Source organism: Chiloscyllium plagiosum, unplaced genomic scaffold (assembly GCF_037043375.1).
Source record: "Chiloscyllium plagiosum isolate Xiang-an unplaced genomic scaffold, Cpla_swu_hap1 HiC_scaffold_3, whole genome shotgun sequence".
Classification (NCBI taxonomy): Eukaryota; Metazoa; Chordata; class Chondrichthyes; order Orectolobiformes; family Hemiscylliidae; genus Chiloscyllium; species Chiloscyllium plagiosum.
Window position 1 is genome coordinate 45,525,944 of NW_028270141.1, and position 26,698 is coordinate 45,552,641.

At 41.4% G+C, this 26,698-nt stretch overlaps 2 protein-coding genes across 3 annotated transcripts in view; one reads left to right on the plus strand and one right to left on the minus strand.

Moving 5' to 3' along the window:
* Positions 1 to 1,268: 1,268 nt before the first annotated feature.
* On the minus strand, positions 1,269 to 26,162 carry agt (angiotensinogen). Of its 2 annotated transcripts, XM_087979029.1 has the most exons (6): positions 26,052 to 26,162; positions 20,905 to 21,100; positions 17,558 to 18,337; positions 11,619 to 11,871; positions 7,972 to 8,119; positions 1,269 to 6,013 (listed from the first exon to the last, which is right to left on the minus strand). In XM_087979029.1, the coding sequence occupies exons 3-6, from the start codon at positions 18,312 to 18,314 to the stop codon at positions 5,828 to 5,830; spliced, it is 1,344 nt and encodes a 447-aa protein (XP_087835155.1). In that variant the 5' UTR covers positions 18,315 to 18,337; positions 20,905 to 21,100; positions 26,052 to 26,162; the 3' UTR covers positions 1,269 to 5,827. The 2 variants fall into 2 exon arrangements, with proteins under 2 accessions (XP_087835155.1, XP_043536974.2); XM_043681039.2 differs by lacking the exon at positions 26,052 to 26,162 and having other exon boundaries at positions 20,893 to 20,911.
* Positions 26,002 to 26,698, plus strand: part of capn9 (calpain 9) — a 71,874-nt gene continuing 71,177 nt past the window's right edge. The window contains exon 1 of the mRNA XM_043681018.2: positions 26,002 to 26,336. Within this exon, the coding sequence (XP_043536953.1) occupies positions 26,112 to 26,336 (225 nt within the window). The 5' untranslated portion in view covers positions 26,002 to 26,111. The remainder of the gene's footprint in view (positions 26,337 to 26,698) is intronic.

The window sequence follows — 26,698 nt, forward strand, 5'->3', positions numbered from 1 at the left end:
GAAAACACAAAGTCAATGGCCCAAGGTCATTCTGTTTTTTTCAGTCATGGAATATGAACATCCCTGGCATTTATTACTTTGGTCAGTGATGGAACAAAGATGGTGTGTGACTTGGAAGGAAATTTTAAGGGTTTTTTTTAAGCATTTGTTTAAAAAAATTCTCGTTAAGTGGCCATTCTGTGGTGTCTGTGGAGTGGTAACAGCCTTAAAATGAGAGTCAATAGCCTTCCTTGACCTGTTAACATAGCTTACAGTGAGAACGTGGCAATGTGCCAGGTATCCACAGTGGTTCTTTAGACCTCCCAGTATGAATTTGGGGCTCTGCTACCCAGGATCCTGATGCCCAACCATAATCTTAAAACAGACAGCTCTGGCTGTTGATCTGAAAACTGTGCCCAGATGCAACTTTAGCTCCCTACAGCTAATGAGCTGAATTTATGAATGTCTGGGGTCTCTAAATCAGTGAAATCTTGTCACTGCCTGAAGAACAGGCCATCCAGCCATCCAAAGGACTGTCTCCTTGGATAGTCCCCAAAATCTATTCCCTTACCTAATTTTGAATGCACCTTTAAAATATCAAACTGATAAATATTCATTGTAGGGAAACTGCCAAAATTCCACTTTCTCTGTCATGTAGAATGGTGGTGACCTGACTTTTCTTAAGTTTGACAAAGCAGCACAGTGCATATGGGACGGCATAGTGGCTCAGTGGTTAGTACTGCTGCCTCACAGCGTCAAGTGCCCAGTTTCAATTCCTGCTTCAGGTGACTGTCTGTGTGGCTTTCCTCCCACAGTCCAAGGTGTTTAGGTTAGGTGGATTGACCGTGCCCAATTGCCCAGATGGGTCCAGGGATGTACAGGCTTGGTTGATTGGTGATGTGAAATGTAGGGTTACAGGGATAGGATAAGGAGGCCGGTCTGGGTGGGATGCTGTTTGGAGGGTCAGTGTGGACTGGATGGGCTGAATAGCCTGCTACCACATCTTAGGGATTCTATGATTCAAAACTGCCATTATTTTGGTGCTTTCCTCTGGGCCCGGGTTTTGATTTTTGATTGTTGTAGGGTACTTTTATATGCCGTTGTTTCCAGTTTAAATGTGCTGAGGGAAGTCTGGAATTCTTGCTAATAGGAGGGATCAATTTAGCTTTCAGGTTATGCCTATTAGGAAATTCTTGTGTAACTCATTACTGGAAGATTTGGTGTAGCTTTCTGTTTACGCTATTTTAGGAAATTCCGAGCTATAAGATAGCAAGACAAAAGAAACAACATTGACCCATATATTCACTTTATTGTATTGGAGCATTTACTTGTTGACAAAAACCTATTTATCTCCATCTGTCCCACACACTGATATCACATTTTAGCAAACGTTACTCTGGCATTTCCTTTTTCTTCTGATGTTCTAAATTTATAAGCATGGCCACTTGTGCATAAATTCTGTCCATGGAGGAAAATTTAGAATTCAATTTGTTCAAACCATAAAATACTTTAAAGTAAAGACGAACAAATTTGATGCTCTTGAGCTAGATTACCTTTGGCCTTTGAATTAACATGCCCAACAGATTGTTTGTACACTGAAGAAACCATTGTTGACTCTGAATGTTTCTGTTTGGATTGCAATGAGTTCGGGTGAAAGCCCTTGCAATCAACTGGAGTTTATCTACATATTCTAAGTTGATCTACATCTGCAGTGACTCAAAAATGAGATGATATTGCTAATCATAAAAGGGTAAACCTGAATGTTCTTTTAATGAACATGAAATATAGAATTTTTGGACTTCACAACATTCTAAGAGATCAATATACTGATTTTTGTAGGTCACACAAATCTGTATCAAAAGCTTGTGGAACTGGCACACACAAGCCATGGAGACACTCCACGCATTGCTGAGGGAATGGTGCATTGTCAGTGGTCTGTCTTCCAAACGAGATGTTAATCATAGATTCCATTTGCTGTCTTAAGATATAAAGTAATTTTTAAAAACAGGTATTGGTACAGATTGTCAATGAAACCCAACTTCTTCTCGGGAAAGAAACCCACAATTTTTACCCTGTCTGGGTCTATATGTAACTTCAGTTCCACACCACTATGGTTAATCTTTAACTCGCCTCTGAAATAGCCACATAAGTCACAAGTTGCATCAAACTACTCGCTGTTGTGGCAACAAAATGGCATTTGAGATGCTAGGCGCTGGTAAATTCAGATTAGTAACACCACTTTCACAGGACATCATTCTTCACTGTCACTGAGCCAAACCTGTGGAACTCTATCCTGAAAAGCATAAGGATTGCAGCAATTCAAGGTGGCTTAACCCTGCCTCAATAATTAGCAATGGTCAAGTAAAGGACTAAGTAAAAAATCATTTAGGGCAGCTTATGAGTGCTATTTTTTTCAGTATTGCCCTTATCCCACAAAAAATTAACAAAACGTATCTGTGAACACTCACTGCAAAGTATAGTTGAATTAAAGAGCTGAATCAAATGGTAAAGATTACATTTAGACAGCAGAATGACTCAGCATGTCAATTGATTTGAAGGTGGAAGGTTTATTTTTCAGCAAATTCGTTTTGAGAAAATTGTGACAGGCAACACAACGTTTAGTCCAGAACATACCTGGACAGACTTGGTATTATTTGCTCTTGGATATGTTCTTAATCTGTTTTTTCAAATGGTCTAACGCATTATTGGGGCGGGGGGCACGGAGGAATGATGTGTACTAGCACCAATTCTGCCAACACTGAATGTATGGAGGGATTACATACTGTTCATCCAAGAGCAGCTAGCATTCCTAGAAAGTGCTAATCCTACCTGTGAGATGGACCACAAGAATTAGCAGTTAACATTAACTTTACTTCATCCATGGCACTTCTGTCACAAGTACAGGTGACTCACGAGAGCACAAAGTGGAGCATGTTACATTGATTCAGACCATGCTGAGTTAGTATGTTACATGGTATACTGTTGCAGACCATGCTGAGTTAGTATGTCACATGGTATACTGTTGCATTCTTAGTATACTGCATGGTATGCTGACTCAGACTGTGTGCTGGATTAGTACTCTTCATTGTATACTGATTCAGACCACTGGCTGCAGTATTCTCTGGACATATCTAATTGAATCAATTAATACCCTAGCTGTCTACACTTGATCATAAGCAAGAAGATGAAAAGTGCTATCATCAGCACTTTTGAGTGACAATTGCTCAGTAATAACCTGCTCACTGATTCTCAGTTGGGTTTCAGCAAGGACACGCAGAGCCTGCCTTCGTTACAGCCTTGGTCCAAAAATGGATTAAAATGCTGAACTCCAGAGGTAAACTGAGGGCGACTGTCTTTGACATCAAGGCAGCTTTTGATCAGCATCAAAGAACGGTAGCAAAACTGAAGTCACTGGGAATTGGGGCAAAACTCTCTACTGATTGGAGGCATACCTGCCACGTAGGAAGATGGTTGTTGTTGGAGATTAGTCATCTCAACTCCCAGACATCTCTGCAGCAGTTCCTCAGGGTAATGTCCTAGTTCCGGCTATCTTCAGCCTCTTGATCTATGACCCTTTCTCTGCTAGAGTTGGGAAATTTTACTGACAATTGCACAATGTTCAGCACGATTTGCAACTCTTCAAATATTGAAGCAGTTTGTGTTCATACTCAGGAAAACCTAGACAATATGCAGGCTTGGGGTGATAAGTGGCAAGCAACATTTTTGCCAATCAAATGCCAGGCAATGATCATTTCCAACAAAAGAGAATTTGACCAGTGACCTTTGACATTCAATAACATCCGCATCACTGAATTCCCCACTATTGACATTCTTGGAGTACCATCGACCAGAAACTGAACTGCAATAGCAATATAAATATTGCGTATATAAGTGCACGTCAAAGGCCTGACCCTACAAAGTCTAGCTATCATTGACTAGGCCCTAGTTAGGAGTGTGATGGGATACTTTCCATTTGACAGACCTGGTGTAGCCCTAACAACAGTCAAGAAGCTTAGAAGTTTATAAAATAATGAAGGGGATAGATGGTTAATTGTAGCTGTCTTTGCCCTAGGATGGGGGTATTCAAGACTAGGGGATACATTTTTAAAGTGAGAAGAGGGAGATTTAAAAAAGACGAGGGGCAAAGTTTTTTATACAGAGGGTGGTTCGTGTATGGAATGAGCTTCCTGAGGAAGTGGTGAATGTGGGTACAAATATAACATTCAAAGTACAGTTGGGTAAGTATATGAATAGGAAAGATTTGGAGGGATATGAACCAGGACCAGGACCAATCAATTAATACCCTAGCTGTCTACTCTTGATCATAAGCAAGAAGATGAAAAGTGCTATCATCAGCACTTTTGAGCGACAATTGCTCAGTAATAACCTGCTCACTGATTCTCAGTTGGGTTTCAGCAAGGACACGCAGAGCCTGCCTTCGTTACAGCCTTGGTACAAAAATGGATTAAAATGCTACTTTAGTTTGGGATTTTGTTTAGCATGGACTGGTTGGACCAAAGGGTCTGTTTCCGTGCTGTATGACTCCACAACCATCCAAAACAAAGCAGCCCATTTGATTGGCACCACATCCACCACCTTCAACATTCACTCTCTTCATCACTAATGCACAGTGGCAGTGATTTGTACTATCTATAAACTACACTGCAGTACACCTGCAAGGCTCTTTTGACAACACATTCCAAACCCAGGACTTCTACACCTAGAAGGACAAGGGTGTCAGATGCATGAGAACACCACAAGTTCCTTTCCAACCATGTGGCATCTTGACTATCACACCATTCCTTCCTTATCGCAAGGTCAAAATCCTGGAACTCCCTCCCCCATATCCAACAGACTGCAGCAGTTCAAGAAGGCAGCTCAGCAGCACCTTCTCATCAATAAAGGCTGCTCCAGCCAGCAGTACCCATATCCCATGGACAAATTTTAAAAATAAGATCACAGCAGACTATATTCAGCTGCTTGAGCACATTCCAAGACTAATTTAGATTGAAATTGATCTGTGTTCAACTCCACATCCTCACCTTGACTCTCTATCACATGTAACAAAAATCTATCACAGGTGTTTTGTAAAAATTTCCATTTAATAACACCACCTCCCAATTTCAACAAATTTTCGTCATCTTTGTGTGAAGAACTGCTCCTTGACATCACCTCCTGAAGGGCTGAACTCTAAGTTGGTGGTAATAAACCTTCCCTGTTGTTCTGGATTAGTTTGGGGTACATTAGCTTCACTTTCCACTTTGTCCCCATCAAAAGATATGACCTGGGTTACAATCCCTCAAGTGGATAGAGAAAGAAGATCAATTCAATTTATAACTCTTCACAACCAGGGCTACTTTCTGCATCAGAAATAGTGTTTTCACACTGGATTTAGGATGAGGTTGGGGTCCTTGAGGCTCCCTTAGATCAGCCAGCTGGAGGGAGGGTGCAATTGCATCTGACCAGTTTTCATCAAAACTTTTGTTATGCATGAGAACGATTCCAGTTAGAATAGTAAAGGTTCCAAGGAAGTCATGCTGATAAGATTTTTAAGACATTATCAATGTATACAATTTTGAGAATATCTTTGTGACATGATTATTTTCTAAATGGGGCAATTATTTATAGATTGCTATGTTCTGTTCTGATTCAAAATGACATTAGTAAAAAATACTCCTAAAAGGAGGCCACTTAGCTCCTCAATTTTGCACTGCTGTTGCTTCTATCCTTTCTACAGGAATGTCTACTCCATTCCCATTTTCTCCTAATCCTGCCCTTCCTAGAAAAGTTTAATTAAAACTGGTAAGTCACTGGTAAGCATACATAAAAATATTTTAAATTCTGGATTTCAGTGAAGTTTCTTTACTCTGCCAAGAAACAACAGATTATTCAATGTTCTACTATAGACCTTGAAAAAGAAAGGTTTATCTATCCGAATCTCCATTGTGATGGTTGTATTACTGAATGGAATATGTCCTGGAGGGGTTGGCTTCTCTCCATCTTCCATCACTTCAAAAATAACATGTTGTATTATCTAAAACAATATAAAAGCAGGAATTTTAGTGAGGAAGCTCAAAGATACAACTTTTTAAAAAATGTCTTTCTACAACTTAGTTAAAATATTAAAAGTTGCCTCACAGTAACATTAGGAAACAACATTCAACACTCAGCCACAGATAGCCAAAAGTTTGTTTTTAAAAGGTAGTTTCGAAAGATTTTTTTCATTTGTTTGTGCCATCTGAGTCTCAGTAGCAAGGTCAATATTTTATGCCCATCTCCAATTGAAAAGGTGATAATGAACCATCTTTTTGAACCAGGAAATAAACTGATTTTTTGGGGGGATGAGGGAATATTTTTAGTGGACTTACCCAAGGGTCAGTGCTGGAACCATTGCTTTCTGACATGTATATTATTGACCTAGCCTTTGGTTCTGTGGACGGTACAAAATTTGTGAACTTTGAGGAAGACAGTGCAGAACTTCAAAGTTACATTGACAAGTTGGTGGAGTAGACAGACAATAGCAAATGAAGTTCAGTGTAGGGAACATGAAGTGATTTATTTTGGAAGGAAACGTGTGATAGACAATTTACAAGTTGTAAAGGGTGTGCAGGAGCAGAGAGACCTGCATGTATATGTACATAAGCCTTTAAAGGTGTTAGGACAAATTGAGAAAGCAGTTAATAATGTATGCAAAATCTTAAGCTTTAACAGTAGAGGTATAGAATAGAAGTTCAAGCAGGTTATGTTGACTTACGTCAGACACTAGTTTGGCCTGAACTGGAGTACTGTGCATCACACTTTAGGAAGAACAATAAAGAGTTTGGAGACAGAGCAGAAAAAATTCATGAAAATGATTCCAGAGGTGAGGATCTTCATTTATTTAGACAGCTTGAGAAATTTACTACCTCAGAATGAGGTAATACCGGAACACTGAATAAATTTGAGGAGACTGACAGGTTTTTAATTAGTAATGGGTTAAAGGATTATGGCAAGCAGGCAGGAAAGTTTAGTTGAAGCCAAGATGAAATCTGCAATGATGTATTGAATGGTGGAACAGGCACGAGGGGCTGAATGGCCTACTTCTGCTCCTAGTTCTCATATTAAGTTATAACTGTTTTCCTCGAAGAAAAGAAGGTTGAGAAGAGATTTGATTGAGGTATTCAAACTTTTGAGGGGTCTGGAGAGAGGTAAATGGGGAGAAACTATTCCCAATTGTGAAGAGCTGAATAAAGAGAAAGCACAGGTTTAAAATAATTGGTAAAAGAAGAACAGGCAACATGAGAAAACATTTTTTCGTGTTGTGAGAGGTTACAGTCTGGAATGTACTGCTTGAACTGCGATGAAAGCAGTTTCAGTTGAAACTTTTGAAATTAAGAATGAGGCTCCTTTTTGAAAGTGAAGAAGGGGCAGGATGACAAGGGGAAGACAGAAAAAATGGACCAACTGGTCAGGATTTGGAAAGCTGGTGGGCCAAGAGTCCTCCTCCTATCCTGTAACAGTTCTGTGATTCTACCGTGCTGGATGGTTAGGGAGCCAATATAGGTCAACAAGTACTCATACATTACCTTAAAAGGAACATCAGTTATTTAATTGCGGCTTGTGGCCTGTTTTTAACCCTGTGTGTGACCAATTGCTGTGTGGCCAAGCACCTCTACAGCTTAGAGTGAACATTGGTCTAAAGGTAACAAAGGCATGGATGAGTGTTTTGGCAACTAGTAAGTTTAGACAGAGCAAAGTTATAGAAATGGAAATAGGCTGCTTTGATAATGAAAATTACATGGGGTCAGAAGCCTATCCTAGGGTCAGGTTGAACCCGGATGATGAGAACAGACTACTTTAGCCTGAGTTTAGTGGCTGGGGAGGGGGTTTAGCTTACCAGGTTGTAGCCCAGAATTAGATTGTCATGTCAGAGGTGACTTTATGTTTGGGTCATTAACAAGAACACTAACAAGTGTGCCATTTGGTCACCTATTAATCAAACTGCTTCCTTACCTGGTCTGGTGTTAGGTTTTGGACATTATTTAATCTGGAGAAATTAGCTTGACCGCTCAACATATTTGGCAGTTGCATCCTGTGGTAAAGTTCCTTCACATCATATGTACTGTTCCATTTGAACCGTGGCAAGACAAGCCTTACAATCCTGTGGGGTGATTGCAAGAAGAAAAGAGTACATTGTCCCCATTGTCAAAAATACAAAATGACAGCATGTTCAGTGAAACTTTCTGGAGGTGAAATAGGATATGGTTCAGGATGTAAGATAGACAGTAAGGCTTATGTACGTATACATGCAAGTCTCTCTGCTCCTGCACACCCTTTACAGCTTGTAAATTGTCAATCACACGTTTCCTTCCAAAATAAATCACTTCATGTTCCCTACATTGAACTTCATTTGCTATTGTCTGTCTACTCCACCAACTTGTCAATGTAACTTTGAAGTTCTACACTGTCTTCCTCAAAGTTCAGTATGAAAAACAAGACACTGTCTATCATACGGCTGGGTACTGAATTCCACCAACTTTATCAGAACCGAAGATCAGGCATTTTCTAAACATAGGCTGCAAACGAGATTCCCACTTTATTCTACCCCTCTCCGCCATGTCCAATTTCCTCTCCACTTTGTAACAGGAATTGTCTTTATGTAACTACTTTTAAATAAATGTTAAAAGTATTTTGGCAGAAAGATAAGAAACCACATACTCTTTAGAAAGTAACAATGGAAACAAAGTAGAGATCCAAATTTGATCTTGGGGTACACATACACAAAGCATGAGTAGTAGCAATACAGTTAATTAAGGCAAAGTGTAAATCGAATAATGGGATTCATTTCTGGAAACACAGAATTGAAAAGCAAAAACTGTATTAAAATTCTACCCTGACAGGATGTTACTTCGGGCATTATAAATTGCCTGTCTTTATATTAAAAAGGCTATTTATGCAAATTAGAAGATGTAAAAAGAATATTTTCATATTCATAGAAACTAGAAGATTGTAGCGATCAGGATAAATTGAACAGACTGGGACTCTGTACAGGAAGAGTGGAACAGGAATTGGCCATCCAGTCCCTTGAGCTTGTTTCAGATTCAATTATATTGTAGCTGACCTGTGACCAAACTTAATGAATCTACCTTTTCTCCAATCCCTTAGTACCACTGGCTAACAAAGAAATCCATAAACTTCAATCTTAAAATTAACAATTGATATTGCATCAAACTCTAAAACTAAGACAAATTGATTTCAATGTGAGCAAATGTTAAGTCACCCACTTGGCACCTAAAAAGAAAAGGACACTCTCTAAATAATGAAAATCTAGAAAGAGTAGAGGTCCAAAGAAACCCAGGGGTCCAGGTACACATCAATGAAATGTCAAGAACAGGTACAGAAAATAATCAAAAAAGCTATTGGAATGCTTGCCTTTATATCTGGAGGACAAGAGTATAAGAGGGTAGAAATCATAGAGTTTAGACCACTACAGTTTTGCAATCAATTCTGGGCAACATACCTTAGGAAGGATGCCCTGACCTGGAGTTGCAGTATACATTTACAATGTTTGTGGAATAGAATTCCAAATTTCTGCAGCAGAAGTGTTTTCTAACATCACTTCTGAAAGTTTTGACTCTAATCCCAATCTAATTAGCTGTTCCCCTTTAACGTCTTGACACAATCATTCTAATTTGGGTTTTTATAGCATACAATTCTAGGATTGCAGGTATAAATCTTGTAAATGTCTACTGCAACTCAAGGTCAGGGCATCCTTCCTAAGGTATGTTGCCCAGAACTGATTGCAGAACTGGAGTGGTCTAACCAGAGCTCTATGTAGCCAAAGCATGATTCCTACCCTCTTATACTCTTGTCCTCCAGATAAGGCAAGCATTCCAATAGCTTTTTTGATCATTTTCTGTACCTGTTCTTGACATTTCATTGACGTGTATCTGGACCCTGGGTTTCTTGGACCTCTACTCTTCCTAAATTTTCATTATTTAGAGAGTGCCCTTTTCTTTTCTTTTTAGGTGCCAAGTGGGTGACTTAACATTTGCTTACATTGAAATCAATTTGCCTTAGTTTTAGAGATGCAACTGAGAAGCATCTGGGAGCTTCATTTATTGTTGAATGATCACGCTCACTCTTATTTTTTCTGTCCTGATGGATCCACATTTCTGGCCTGGACCTTGGATGCAAGTCTCTTCAGAAATATAGAATATCTCTGAAATTGAGTCTTTCATCATAGCACTGGATCTTCAAAGGAAGAAAGACAGACCCACTGTTTTTGAATGTATTCTGGTAATTCATTCACAAACATGCCAAATAGCTTAGGAACTTCTCAGTGTGTTCATGAATATGTGTGAATGAGGTAAGAGGGCAGTGGGGTGAGGAAAATGGGTAAAGATTAGTGTGGATGATTTTATTGGTAGGAGATGGACTAAATGGGTAAAGGGTATCTGGTTCGTCAGTAAAGTGAGCAAAGGTGCGTGGTGGGTGAGGGAGTAAGGGAGTAGGATAGATTGGCAGGGTCATAAATGGGAAGAGTGGAAGGTGAATAAGTGGGTAAGTGGATAAGTGGTTCAGGGAATAGGCTTGATGGATCAGAAGAGGTTGTCATGTTGGGGGGTTAATCAGGCCAGCTTGGTGCTGGTCAGGTGGTGTAGCTGAAGTCGGGTAGGTCAGGGGTAGTCCAGGTTTGGCAGGGTAGTCAGGGGGTGTTTGGTTTCAGGCTTTATGGACTGGAGTTGGTTATACAGTTACCAAGGAGTCGATCATGGTCTTAATGCGTCAAACATTTCCTCAGTAACAATCCAGATAAGGAAGTTAGAAATATTTGAACTTTGTTTGAAAGGTCCCAAAGAGGAATGACAGAATTTCAAACTTTCCAGGGAGTTCCTATAGAGTCAGTGAGTGAGAACCTCTGTGGGGTTTTAATGTAACACTGTGGTCATACACCATGTCTCCAACAAAAGACCTGACTCATACATTCATTCAAGACAGAGAAAGAGCTCATTCAAGCTTGACAAATTCATAACCAGATCTCCGTGGACCAATCTCTTTATCCCATTCCCATGAACTAGCAACCCTATATCCTTCACTGCCCATCCAATTCTTTTGGAATTCATCGATTGTGTCTGTTTCCACTACTCTCATGGGCAGTGAGCACCACATTATCTATTCACTTAATTTATTAACATCTCTTTGTAATTATGCTTTCACTGACACTACTCACAATTACTGCCTTTCTTTGTCCTTTACTAAGTTTGTAATTGTGGCTTTTTATCACATTATCTAAGTTGTAAATGATTACAGTGAATAGTTGAGGTCCAACATAGATTCTCATGGGACTCCTTTAGTTGGTTGCAGTCCCATGAGCTTCAGCTAACAGACTCTCATGAGAAACTTTATCAAAAGCCTTCTGAATGTACATATAACCAACATACATTTCTCAGAAAGTGTCTAAGTAAGTTCCAGAGATAAATATGAAGCTAGAAAAGCACAAATGGGAGAAAGGAACAGGAGGATGTGCTGAAAGGATGAGGTGAAGAAGAGTGTGAAGCATAAACACCAGCATAGACCATTTGGGTGAATAGGCCCATCTCCATTCTGTAGATTCAATGCCTCAAAATAATTAATTGAATAGCTACTTTTATAATTACCCAGACTGAAGTGCAATCCTGTTAACTTCTAGGGAGGATTCAATACTCTCCAACGTGTCTGGTTGGGCTGGCTGGACAAGCATGATGTCTGCTGTTCCAGTCACTGGGAGCTTAATCATTGTGTATGTCGGATCAATCTTATACTCCAACTTGCCACACCAAGTTGTCATAGAGACTTGGACTTTATCCTCTCCAACATCGAAGAAATCTTGAAATTCTGATCCATGACATTGCGATCTAGTCTTCCACTTTCCTGAGAAGTAAAGGTAATATTTGCACAAGTTGTGAAAGAAATAATGTATCAACAATCTCAACTACCTGGCTTTTCCGCGAAATTGATTGCATCTCTCAAGCTGTAGTTTCTGCCCTCACCTAGGGCTCATCCCAAACTCAAAGCTAACCTCCCAGTCTGGAAATAAGTTAAATAATTTGAAAGAAGGACACAGCTGCACTTTGAAGTCATCTTCCAAATCTTGCAGTAACTGGGAAAACTCACCTGCTCTTCTCTTCCAGTGAAGAACTTTTATACCCACCTGAGTGAGGATGAGTGACCTTGGACTGATGTCACAGCCAGAAGATGTAAGATTATAGATTCACAGCCCTGTACAATTAATCAATATAAGATTCCAATGTTTATCTATTGAATAATTGTACACTAATTGGGGCTAAGTCAGTATTTTCAGTACTATTGTTATGGGATGTGGGTGTCACTGGCAAGATTACCAACATTTGTTGACCTTCCCCAACTGCCTTTGAATTGAATAGATTGCTCAGCCATTTCAAGGGAAGTTAAAAGCCAGCAGCATTGCTGAGAATCTACAACATACGGACCAGACCAGGTAAGGATGGCAGATAGCCTTCCCTAAAGAATGTTAATGAACCAAATGGTTTTTACAACAATTGCTGTTAGTTCAGTGGTCACTTTGATTTATTAATTGATTGTATTTTATCTCCACTAGCTGGTAAGGTGTGACTTGAACCAATTTCCCATTAGCATTTATTTTATTTGTTCATGGAATATGGATGTCACTGGCTTGGCCTGGATTACTATTCCAGTGACATTACAACTATGCCACTTGTTATGGACCAGACCAGACCCCCTCAAAATGTAATATGGAGGTAGCCTAGATCCTAACTTTTTCATATTTTAAAGAGAAATGTAATGTGCTGTGTTCAGACGCAATGCCACTGTCAAACTACCCAACATTAAGCAAAACACAATCTATTTAAATACTATAGTTAAAATACATCCAAAGAAAGAGGAATTTATAATAACAAATCAGAAAACTTAAACACAATAACAGAACAGTAACTATTATTAATTAACTGTACCAATATAGTAACATCCCATAAACACACCCACTGGCTAAAACTTAAATTCAGAAAGATGGATTTATCTCACAGGTAACCCAGTATCAGAGAGAAACCCCGGCTTTTAGCTGTAACCAAGAGAGGGAAAAGATAGAGTCATAGAGATGTACAGCATGGAAACATACCCTTTGGTCCAACCCGTCCATGCCGACCAGATATCCCAACCCAATCTAGTCCCACTTGCCACCACCCGACTTATATCCCTCCAATCCCTTTCTATTCATATACTCATCCAAATGCCTTTTAATGTTGCAATTGTAGCAGCGTCCACCACTTCCTCTGGCAGCTCATTCCATACACGTACCACCCTCTGTGTGAAAAAGTTGCCCCGTAGGTCTCTTTTATATCTTTCCCCTCTCACCCTAAACCTATGCCCTCTAGTTCTGGACTTCTCGACCCCAGGGAAAAGACTTTGCCTATTTACCCTATCCATGCCCCTCATAATTTTGTAAATCTCTATAAGGTCACCCCTCAGCCTCCGACGCTCCAGGGAAAACAACCCCAGCCTGTTGAGCCTCTCCCTGTAGCTTAAATCCTTCAACCCTGGCAACATCCTTGTAAATCTTTTCTGAACCCTTTCAAGTTTCAAAACATCTTTCTGATAGGAAAGCTTCTACTTCTTCAAAATTCCAGCAACTTCTGCCCAGTTGAGACTTCAACAGTAACTGCCTAAAGCTAAAAAACTAAAAACTACAAATCCTGTTTATGAGGGCTGGCTGCACCAATCCAGGCTGCTTCCATTCTTCCAAATTTTTTTAAAAACCCAAGGCCTCCCAAGCTGTTTACTTTATGAGTCTTCATTAGCCACTTGTCTTAAAACCTTCTTTTAAAAAAACACAGGATAAAATAACCTCTTAAAGCCACATTGCCTTCCTGTAACTACTCAACATTTGTATTCTCTGCCTTTACATATACTAACCAGGATCCCTTATATATTATTAACTGCTTTGTAAACACCTTAAAAGATTTTGAACAAACATCCCATTCCCAGGTATCTCTATTCATGTGCCCCTATAAAATAGTATCATTTAGCTTGCATTGTAACTCTTCATTCCTCAATGTTTCTGACATTCCAAGTATTGTGTCATCTGCAAATTTCAACTTTGTGCTCTATACCTCAAAGTTCAAGTCATTAAGGATTATCAAATAGAGCACTGCTTCTAGGACTGAACCTTGAAAAGCTTCCATCCAAATACAGCTATTCACCACAATTCTGGCACGCGAGGAGGTGGGGGAAGAGGAGGGATCAAAGGAGGAGTATATTCCTTAACATATTTTGTACAAGTTTTACCACTTTCCCTTTTTTTCCCATGCATTAGAGTGTAGAAAATAGCAATAGGTGTCGGCCATTTGGCTTCTTATCCCTGTTCCACCATTCAGTAAGATCATGACTAAGGGTGTGGCTTTAACTTCATTTTCCTGCCTTTCCATATAACCCTTGACTGCCTTGCAGTTCAGAAATCTGCCAAGCTCAGCCTTGAATATGGTCAGTTTTCCAGCCTCCCTGCCTGTCTTGGGTGGCAAGTTCCAAAGCTCCACAACTGTTTGAAAGAAGAAATTCCTCTTCACTGCCATCTTAAAACGGGGTGCGGGGACTCTTATTTTGGAACTGTGCCCAGTAATTATGAATCTTCCCAACACCTATCCTGCCAAGGCTCATCAGAATCTTATACATTTCAATAACATCACTTTTCACTCTAAATTCTAATGAGGGTAGGCCCAGTTTGCTTCACCTTTCCTCATATTAAAAAAACTTCGGGGCTTTGCATTAACCTCAGTTTCTACACAACAAGACTTACATAAGATAGGAGGAGAAATAGGTTGGAAGTGGTGGTGGTGTAGCAGCACTGTCACTGGGCTAGTAATACAAAGGGCATGAGCTCATGGGAAGTGAACATAGTTGCCCAGAGAAGCAATGAAGAATTAATCATATTGCTTTGAGTCTGGAATCACATGTAAGCCAGACCAGGTAAGGATAGCAGTTTCCTTCCCTAACAATTATTACATATATTTTTTGAACAATGGCTACATATCAACATTGGACCAACTCTGTGTTCCAGATATTTTAAAATTAATTTCAAACATCACCATCTACCATGGTGGGATTTGAATCCATGTCCCCAAAGCACTGGCAGGCTTTGAATTGCTAGAAATGTGTTGCTGGAAAAGCGCAGCAGGTCAGGCAGCATCCAGGGAACAGGAGAATCGACGTTTCGGGCATAAGCCCTTCTTCAGGAATCTCAAACTTTGAATTGCTAGTCCAGTAACATTACCACTACACCACCACTTCCCCAGAAGAAAATTCCAGGATTTTGACCAGGTGATAAGGAAGAAACGACAATATAGTTCCAAATCTGGAGTAGAACCTAGAGGTGATGGTCTTCCCAGGCCCTGTCGGACCTTATCCTTCTATATTGGAAAGTTCATGGTTTGGAAGATGTTGTTACAGGAGTCCTTTTCAGTTGCTGCAGTGCATCTTATTTATGGTACACACTGCTGCCTCTGTAGGTCGGTGGTGAAATGGGATAAATGTTGAAGGTGTTTGATGGAATGCCAATCAAGCATACTACTTGTCTGGATGTTTTTGAATTTCTAGACTGTTCTTTGAAACTGAGTGATTCTCCATAATGCAATGTGGTGGCTGCACATGAGTTGACATGGCCAGTGAAGTCTCCTGGCTGCGACAAGGCAGGCCTGTAGAAGCATCTGCACATGTACTAATGATATCAACACATTCCGTATGCTATAGTACCATAATCAACACGTGCCCTGCTGGTGTGTGGGCCAGGGAGGGTTGGCAGAGCCTATGGCTCCAACAGGAGTGGGTTAAAGGCCAGGAGTGGGAGGAGAAGGGTGAGAGCAGCCTGTAGCAGGGGCAAGGGAGGCGTGCACTGGGTGTCAGCCTCCTTTTTGCTACAGAATGACAAAAAGGCTACAGGGAGTATTGGGAGGCCACAGGAGAAACTGGAGAGAGAAGGAAGCTGCCAGGAGATAATAAAATGAACTCTTCTTATTCGATTGTGTAGCTGCTACATTTTACACACAGGTTGCTACTTCTTGTCACATATTTTTCTGCTCTTTGTGTCACCGAGTGGTGATGTTTATGATGTTTTCCCCCATCTGCCCTTATGATGGAGGGATGGCCATTGATGAAATGTCTGAAGATAGTTGGGTCAAAATGAGCATTGCTAATACAACCGATGATCGCAAATGGATTGATCATGCGCTAATTGGCAGGGTTGGCCATATTCTACTTTTCATGGACGGACATAACTGGGCAATATTCCACATTGTCAGGTAGATGCCAATATTGAAGCTGTACTGGAACAACTAACTAGTGGTGAGGCAAGTTCTAGAACAGGTCTTCAGTACAATTACTAGAGTCAGGGTCCATCACCTTTGACATATTCAGTGCTTTAATTTGCTTTTGATATCACAAGGAGTAAATGATTCTGGATAATTTTAAATATCATTTTTGGTCATTTTATATTAGGTTCTTCCTGGTGTTTTTTTTGTGATAAGCACATTTTCAGCTTTCTTAATAGAACTGCATTAGCTTTCACAGAGTTCCAGGCCCTTCCTGACAACTAACCAGGTGCCAATGTCCAGCAAGCCTCTGGCCGAGATAAGATGTCGTGTTTGAGCAGCCTGCCTTGCCAATGAATGAACCAGGAGTCAGATCACCAGTGCATCCACGGTGCATGAGACCCAGGTGATCATGGAAGTTTTAGATTACATTACATTACAGTGTGGAAACAGGCCCTTCGACCCAACAAGTCCACACCGACCCGCCGAAGCGCAACCCACCCATACCCCTACATTTACCCCTTACCTAACACTGCGGGCAACTTAGCATGGCCAATTCACCTGACCTGCACATCTTTGGACTGTGGGAGAAAACCGGAGCACCCGGAGGAAACCCACGCAGACACGGGGAGAATGTGCAAACTCCACACAGTCAGTCGCCTGAGGCGGGAATTGAACCCGGGTCTACAGCGCTGTGAGGCAACAGTGCTAACCACTGTGCCACCGTGCCGCCCACTAAGTTCTGAGCAGTGTACCCCCAGCCCCCAGAGATAGAGCAGCCAGGCTCCTCTACAGATGGAGGGGGGCCATCAACATTACCCCCAACCCTTTCAACACACAAATAGAATTAAGGAACTATTTTGAATATAAAATTTTAAATAAAGTGCATTCTACGGCACTGCCTGATTGTATTGTTCTGTGGCAGATTTTGCATTTGGTAAACAGAAAATAAGCTTGAACATAAACTTGGCACAAAAAGGCACTTCTCAAAACTGGCGCAATTTATGCCTGCACCCGAATTCTGGGCCTCAGCTAGGTCACCCATTAGGATCCTAAGTCCAAAAGAACATAACCCTAGTCCATGCTACCTGTCTGCATATTGGTGAGCCTCACAAAACCAACCAGGATCAATCCACCGAACCCAACACTGGGAAGGTAGAAATTCCTTAAGGTTTCCTCCTAAGATTGGTGTTTGTTGGGGATAATGTCTGATAAGCCATTTCAGTCCTTTGACTTTTTCTGCTCATTAATATGGCTCTTACCTTTAAAGTGAATGTAACTGGCCCACACCAGATTTGTGCTCGGACTCAGGCCATTCACCAGGCTGCTGACCCTTCCAGCAGTTGCGTTGCGGATGAGGCTGTTGATCATCTCTTCAGCCATGTGGGGCTGGCTAGTGTTGGCTGTTTTCAGATGCACGCTGGGGTGGAACCACTGGAGTTCCCACAGGAAGGCTTGGCGGAGTTGCAGATCCTTCCTGACAACTAACCAGGTGCCAGTGTCCAGCAAGCCTCCTTGTTGAGATAAGATGTCGTGTTCGAGCAGCCTGCCTTGCCAACGCATGACCCAGGAATGCCGATCACCAATGCATCCGTGGTCCACAAGTCCCAGGTGGTCACGGAAGTTTTCAGCAGTGATCCCCCCAGTCCCCAAAGACAGAGCGGCCAGACTCCCGTACAGATGGAAGGGGGCCATCAGCACTACCCCTGACCCTTCCAGTGGGCTCAGCCTGGGAAACCAGAGGTTGCCCAGATCTTTCTGGATAGTCATTAAGGAGAGAATCTTGCTGCGGCTGACATTCCATTGTACCTTATTCTCCCACCTCTGTTCAGACCCATTCACAGGACTCGTGACATCGACCCCACTCAGGTCAAGAAGGAAGCTATTGTTTTGGTCCATTTTCTCCTGGACCCCAGTTTGATTGCAGGTAAATAGATGGAAAGGATGAATGTAGGGCCGGTTTGTTGTCCCCCATTGTAGGAATGCTCCCATCCAGAGCAGGGAGAAGATCTGCTTCATGCTTAACACTTTTCAACCCAATGCTGGAATCAGACAGGGAGAACGACCATCAGTTAACAGACTAACTTGCTATCTTGTGATAACTTGCATTTAAATGTAGTAAGGCTTCCAAAAGTTTTTAATAGGTGCATTAAAAAACAAAACTCGACGCAGAGCCACGTACGGAGATATTAGGACAGTGATCAAAGGCCGGGTCAAGGAGGTAGGTTTCATAGAGCATTTTACATGAGAGACAGTTTTATTGAAAGGTATAAAATTCTGAGGGGCTTGACAGGGTGGATACTGAGAGGATGTCTTTCCTCGTGTCAAAGTTTTCAAATAAAGAGTCTTCCATTTAAGATAGAGTTGAGGCTGAATTTCTTCTGTCAGAGGGTTGGTTTTTAGTCTAGGGAGTTCTTTTCTCCAGGGAAGAATGGAGGTTGCATGGCTCAGTGACTATGTTCCCTCTCATTGGATCTCCGAGGTCTGTGTGCGGCAGTGACTTATAGAACTGAAGGTTGATGCATCCAAATACCATTCACTATATGTGGACCTTCTGAGTGGCTGAGCTGCTTAGAAGAAACATCGGTCACTGAGTATATTCAGGGCTAGTGTAAACACACTTTCAATGGTCTGACAAGAGGATCCAAAGGTTCTGAGGGACAGGCAGGAAAGTGTAGATGAGGCCATAATCAGATCAGCTGTGGTGCTATTGACTGGTATAACAGTCTCAAAGTATCAAATGGCCTTCTTCTGCTCCTTCCATTTTTGTTCTTATGGAGGAAGTGAGGTGGAGAGGTTTTGTGGAGAACTGCAGAGCAGACAGAGGCAGCGAAGGCCTGACCACAAATGGCAAAGGCATGGAAATTGGGATAGGCAAAACACTGGATGTAGAAGAAAATATTCTCAGAGGGTTGACGGGTTGGAAATGATAACAGGGAAAAAGAGGGGATGAGAATATTTTGGTATTTGTACAGGAGGATGAGTATTTTTAATTCAAGTATGCATGTACAGAGTTTTAGTCTCCACCTACCACAGCTCTCAGTCCCCACGTACACAGCTCTCAGTCCCCACGTACACAGGTCTCAGTCCCCACCCATACAGTTCTCAGTCCCCACTCACACAGCCCTCAGTCTTCACGTAACAGCTTTTAGTCCCCATTTTATTCAGTTCTCATGTACACACAAAGCAATTTGCAGCCAGTAAATCCTTACATCACAATCCCTCCATTGCTACTAACTTTGAAAGCTTTAAAAGACTAATCTGTGATGGATATTTTCAAATGATCCAACACAAAAAAAGACCAGTCAGCCCATAGTTTCTGTACTAAACCTATCGTAAAGCTGCTCCATTTGTTCTAAATACTTGCCCTTTCTTCACACCTATGAAAATGTTTTCCCTTTGAGTATTTCCCTTTCAGAAGTTATGACCAAAACTGTTACCATCACCTTTTCCCAACAACTCACTTTATAAAAGAATGCTTCCGTGTGTCACCTCTGGTTCATTTGCCAAATCACCTTCAATTTGTGGCGCCTGACTCTTGGGCCTTCTATTGTTTCTACTGGAAAGTGTTTATCCTTATCTACCATTGGATGATAACTAACAAAGCACCCTCATTGACAGAGAAAACACTTTACACACAGGTTTGAAATCACACAGTCCCTACTGGAACATAACTCCATTGCCTGATGACAGTGGTATCTCATGATGGCATATCTCATAGCTGAACATCATCAATCTCAAATCTAATTAATTACCTGAATGGTAAAACTCCAGATTCTAACCTTCCAGGGAAAACCTGGACAACCCTTAACTGTGGGTGGTCAGGGAACATATGGCCACAGGAACATGAGAAAAAACCTCAAATTGTAATTGTGGTGACTCAGGTAGATAATTGCCCGCAATCTGAACCTCTGCAAGAGACCTAGACTTGGCAGTGTCACAATCATTCACATTGCATTAGCTGAAGTCGATTGTTAACCTTGATATCAAATTGTAATAGTTTCCACCAGGCATAATTAAAATATGCGAACTATTAAAACTACTCACACTTCTGAAATATAATTTTCACATAAGAAAGTTATTATATAATCACACTCTTTGTTGGAGAAGTTTCACAGGCTGTTTAACAGGCTGAGAATCCACAGCATCTGTGGATGTCTCCACCCAAAGCCCAGTTGATGAGGGTCAGAAAGTCAGTCATCTAGACAGAGGAGGGTTTTCCCAGGCTCCAAAGCCATACAGTGAGAGACAGGATCATCCACACGGACAAGTATTCCAGTGGGTGTCAACTAGAATCCAGGGATGATTTTCAGTTAGATTGAGGTTAGAACATGCTACCTTCTGACTCAGAGGTGGGGATACTAGCACAGAGGTGAAGACCATCCAGATAGACCATAATTTGTCACAGTTAAGATTGACTAGCATCTGGATGTGTCTCCATGACAGGTTGAACACGTCCATATCACCAATGAATGATCAAAAATCAGCCAAAACAAAAGTCTTGTTTAATAAAATGAATATATCTATTTGAGGATCTATAATACAATGAGCTTTACTTTGAACAACTACACCCGTGAACTTATTACTTTTCACTTACAGATTTACTTACCTCTTCTGAAATAGTGCACTTTGATTTGATTAGTCCAGGTTCATCGCTTATAAAATGCTGTTCTGTTTTCTCTTCCCAGTTAAATATTAACTAGGTAGCTGTCCAAGATAAACAAAACCATTTGATAAAATTCCCAATTGGTTCCAAGATTCCAGGCTGGTTTTTTTGAGATTCATCCTGTTAACCATATCGACTCCTGAAATGATAGAATTATTTCTTTCTTGTTATGAGAGAAAATAAACTTTCATTTGTATAGCATCTTACCCAACCTCAAAAGTACTCTGAGACAGACAGATTTTTCATCAGTAGGGGGAATCAAGAGTAATGGGGAAAGGCAGGAAAATGAAGTTGAGGATTATCAGATCAGCCATGATCTCAATGAATGACAGAGCATATTCGATAGGCCGAATGGCCTATTTCTGCTCCCATGTTTTATGGTCTTATGAACTTTACAGCTAAAGAGGTATTTGGAGAGTCAGAATCTTACAGCACAGAAACATACTCTTTGGTCCAATTAGTCCATGCTGACCATAATCTCAAACTGAAAATGTGTTGCTGGAAAAGTGCAGCAGGTAAGGCAGCATCCAAGGAACAGGAGAATTGACGTTTCGGGCATAAGCCCTTCTTCAGGAATCTCAAACTATCTAATCTCACCTATCCGTGCCTGCCCCATTTCCCTCCAAACATTTCTTAACGATGTACTTATCCAAATGTCTTTTAAAAGTTGTAACTGTAACCGCATCCACCTTTTCTTTTGGTAGTTAATTCCACAAAAGAACCAATCTCTGTGTTAAAAAAAACCTTTCCTGTCTTTTTAAAATCTTTCTCCTTTCACCTTTAAAACATGATCTCCATTCGTGAAATCCCCCAACCTAGGGAAAAGACACCTACCATTCACTTTATATATAACCCTCAAGAGTTTGAGCTGCCAGAGGAAGTGGTGGAGGCTGGTGCAATTACAACATTTAAAAGGTATCTGGATGGGTACATGAATAAGCAGGTTTAGAGCGATATGGGCTAAACACTGGCAAATGGGACTAAATTAATTTTGGAGATCTGGTTGGCATGGACAATTTAGATTGAAAGATCTGTTTCCATGCTGTACGGTTCTATGACTCTATAAGTTCACCCCTCAATGTCCTACACTCCTTTGACAACATCCTTGTAAATCTCTTCTGAACCCTCTCCAGCTTAATAATATCCTTCCTATAACAGGGTGAGCAGAACTGCACACAATACTCCAGAAGAGGCCTCACCAACATCTTGTACAAGCTCAACATAACCTCCCAACTCTTATATTCAAAGGTCTGAACAATGAACTCAAGCGTGCTAAATGCCTTCTTAACCACCTTATCGATATGTGATATAAACTTCAAAGAATTATATACCTGAACCCCTAACTACCCAAAGCCCTACTTTTAATTGTGTAAGTCCTGCCCTTGTTTGTTTTACCAAACCTTTCAGTCCATTGAACCAATTGATCAAGATCTCTTTGTAATCTTAGATAATCTTCTTCACTGTCCATTATACCACCAATTTTGGTGTCACCTACAAACTTCCTAACCATGCCTCCTATATTCTATATTCCTCAAAATCTGGTCACTGTTTAGGAGCTGCAGCATTCAATTTGCACAGAAAGCTCCCAAAACCGTCTATATTTTTGTGATGTTGGTTGAGGGATGAGTATTGGCCAAGGAATTGGAGAGAACTTCTATTCTGTTCTTCAGAATAATGCTAATGGCATAATGAGAAGGCACAAGAGTATCAGTTGTGTCTCATTGGAAAACCTGGACATAAGGCACAGATTCTGACTAGAACTTCATTAGGGAAAATGAATTTTAAAAAGGAGTTTGAGATAAAGGTATGTTGTAAGTTTTTCATATATTTCTGACATTAATAAGTTCAATACTATTGACACGTTCCATTCTAATTTTGAAGTGGCAGATATCTCCCTCTGCTAGTCATCAGAAGTAGGAAAGATGTGTGACAGAAAGAGAGGTTGGATCCACAGAACAGAGATACGATGTTGAAATCTGTGAAACCACCACTGCGCACAATCTGACTCCTATTGGGCCTCACTTTGGGGATACGAAGTTTAGCTGGTGATATCTTTTCCAAGTCAGGATAGTGAGTAACCTAGAGGGAACCTGCAGGTCGTGGTGTTCCCACCCATCTACTATCGTTGTCCTTCTAGGTTGTAGCAGTCATGGGTTTGGAAGGTTCTGCCTAAGGACCTTGCGCAAATTTCTGTTTATTTTGTAGATGGTACACATTGATGCCACTGAGCCTTGTAGGTGGAGGGAGAAGATGTTTGAGAATGCTGTGCTAATCAAGTGGGCTGCTTTGTCCTGGATGATGTCAAGCTTTTTGAGTGTTGATGGAGCCACACTCATCCAGACAAGTGGGAAGTATTTCATCACACTCTTGTGGGGAATTCAGCAATAGTAGTACAATTGAATGTCAAGGCATGTCATATATTCTGTCTTATTGGAGATGGTCATTGCCTGACACTTGTGTGACAAGGAATGTGAACTACTACTTGTCAGCCCAAACCTGGACATTTTCCAGGTCTTGCTGCAATTGGACATGGACTGCTACAGTATCTGAGAACTGGAAAAGGTTGAAAAAAAATGGGCTGCTGAGTGAACTATCAAGACAGTTGAATAAAGTGGATAATAAGGTGGGAGGTTACAGTGGCACTGTATAAACATTGCTTAGGTCACACCTAGAGTATTGTGTGCAGTTAGGAATCCATATTATAGGAGGTTTGTAATAGCCTTGAAGAGGGTGCACAGGACATTTACACAGATGTTGCCTGGGTTGGAGAGCTTCAGTTATGAAGAGAGATTGGATAGACTGCAGATGTTTTCCTTAAAGCAGAAGAGATTAAGAGGGGACATGATTGAGTTGTATAAAATTATGAGGGGCATAGATGGGTAGACTAGAAGATACATTTTCCCTTGATGGGACATGAATCAATGAATACTCATGATGTGGAGGTGCTGGTGTTAGACTGGGGTCGACAAAGTTAAAGATCACACAACACCAGGTTACAGTCCAACAGGTTTATTTCAAAGTACAAGGTTTCAGAGCACTGCTCCTTTTTCAGGTAGCTAGTCCTGACTAGCTACCTGATGAAGGAGCAGAACTCCAAAAGCTTGTACTTTGAAATAAATCTGGTGGACTATAACCTGGTGTTGTGTGATTTTTAACTCAATGGATAGTGACATAGATTTAAGGTAAGGGGCAGAAAGTTCAGAGGACATGTGAGGAAAAACATTTTCACCTAGACAGTAATGGGAATCTGGAATGCACTGTCTCCAAGGGTGGTACAGGCAGAAACCTGCATTACATTTAAATAGTACTCATATATACACCTGGGATGCCAAGGCATACAGGCTATGGGCAAGTGCTAGAAAATGGGATCGGAATAGTTAGGTGGTTGTTTTTGACCAGTGCGAATGTGATGGGCCTAAGTGCCTTTTTCTCGGCTGTAAGTTTCTTTGACTCTCATAAAATCAACACTGGAGTAGATATTAGAGACTTTGGCAATAATGAAGTGATATTCTTGACTTCCCAAAGTTTTTGCTACAGCCTCACTGCAAAATGTAACTTCCTCATGCACTTACTGCGAAACAAAACCTCAGCTCATAGACTAGATATACTGTGGAAGAAAGTTAGCTTCTTCCCTCTTGTGTCATTGGGTGTTCACTAGAAATCTTGAGAGAAAGGAATGAAATTAATAAATAGTTTTGAGGTGTTCAGGACAAAACAGTTTCACAGAAACAGTGGCAATTCTTTCAAGTGTCTTGCATTACTAGGCACTCCCAAATCTGAGGGGCCACAGCAAGTTGTTCTACATGGCCCGGTTGAACTAGTTTTTATTTCCTAATGGCACAACATGCTGTGAGTAAGATATAATCAAAGGCCCTCCCTATTATAACCTGCCTGTGAATCATTCCTGGATGTGCAGTATTCCTGTGCAGCAGTGTCGTGAGATAATAGCATGTGCAGGCAATGCATTCGCAACAAATTCTCATGTGTCCAGTTCTGGTAACTAGTAGACTTATTTAAATCAGACTTACATCTCTGCTGAAAGTATGTGGATAAAGAGTTTCACCTGAACATGACCATGCTGCTGTCCTACTACAGAATGTGCAGACCAGTTATATACACATAGTTAGGAGATAGGTCTAAAACAAAACAAAGAACTACAGACATTGGAAATCTGAAACAAAAACAGAATTTGCTGGAGAAACATAGTGGGTTTGGCAGCATCTGTGGAGAGTAAGCAGATTTAATGTTTCAGGTCCAATGGCCGTTCTTCAGAACTGTTCTGACTTGCAACATTAAGTCTGATTTCACTCCACAGATTCTGACAGACCTACTACGTCTCTGGAAATTTATGATTTTTGCTTAAGATAGTGGTGCAGTGATAGTGTTTCTGCCTCTGAGCTCAAGTCCTTATTTAGGATTTAGCAGCCGGAGAAGCTGAGTAATACATGGCTGAACAAGTTGTACATTAACCTGTGAATCTTTCCTCCATATGATAATGGCAGGTGTTAAGACTATCCTGGTAAGCCAAGTGATGGTACCCCCTATCATGACCATCCACAATCTGAAACATGCATGTAAAATTCTCGAGTCAGAATTGGTAGCACACTGATATCCCAGAGGCTATACTGCTGGAGGAGATTGCAGAGGGGTGGACTAGGCCACGGGAGGGAGGAATTTGAAGAAAAGGATGAGAAGTTTAGTTTTGAGGCATTGTCAGACTGGGAGCCAGTGAAGATCAAGGGATAATGATGGGTGAACAGGAGTTGGTGCGAGCTAGGATATAGGCTGTAGGGGATAAAAGACAAGAGGCTAGCCAGGAGAATGTTGAAATAGTTGAGTCCAGGTGTAAGAAAGGCTTGAACAACCAAGGTTGGCTGAGCTGTAGTAAGTTCCAGGGGAAGCAGAGTGGTCTAAATAGGAGTTACTGAGATGTTTGATGAGGGTGTGTCAGTTTTGGGATTGGCAATGACAATAGAAGTGAGAGGAAAGCTCTCTGAGGGGAGGTGGAGTTAATGTGCAGTGAGGTGGCGTTCTACAGGACATTCCACAACAGGTGAAACTCTGCACAGACAGGTAAACCAACACCTTACCCAGGGACTCTCTTCAGCTCCTGCAGTTGTTGTCGCGGCTTCACTTGTTACCTGCCAAACATGCCTTATGTGTTCAGCTCGGCGAGTGGGGGCTCTCAAAAAAAGAAGGCAGTGAAAGACCGAGGGACCATCGGGGTGAAGGCGAGAAAGGCAACCTACCAGGAGCTGAAAAATCTGTGCTTAACGCAGGGGGTTTTATACGAGGATCCAGAATTCCCAGCGGACGAATCTTCCCTATTTTACAGCGAGAAGCCGGCGGTTAGTTTTGAGTGGAAACGGCCGAAAGTAAGTGCTGGCTCTATGTGTACACGTGATTGGCGTTGCATATACAAAGACTGAGAGCTTTGTACACTTCGGGGCTGAGGTTATTGCAGCGGCTGAGAGCTGTGTACACGCTGGAACTGGGGTTATGACAGGGACTGAGAGCTGTGTACACGCTGGAACTGGGGGTATGACAGGGGCTGAGAGCTGTGTACACGCTGGAACTGGGGGTATGACAGGGGCTGAGAGCTGTGTACACGCTGGAACTGGGGGTATGACAGGGGCTGAGAGCTGTGTACACGCTGGAACTGGGGGTATGACAGGGGCTGAGCTGTGTACACGCTGGAACTGGGATTATGACAGGGGCTGATGGCTGTGTACACGCT

What these genes read in the sequence shown, in the direction of transcription:
- agt (XM_087979029.1), bottom strand. Translation starts at nt 18,314, where the DNA reads ATGAAGCAGATCTTCTCCCTGCTCTGGATGGGAGCATTCCTACAATGG. An exon ending in CAGTTACATTCACTTTAAAG is followed by an intron (nt 11,872 to 17,557) that starts GTAAGAGCCATA and finishes TTTACTTCTCAG; the next exon opens with GAAAGTGGAAGACTAGATCG. An exon ending in AAAACCTAACACCAGACCAG is followed by an intron (nt 6,014 to 7,971) that starts GTAAGGAAGCAG and finishes ATATTGTTTTAG; the next exon opens with ATAATACAACATGTTATTTT.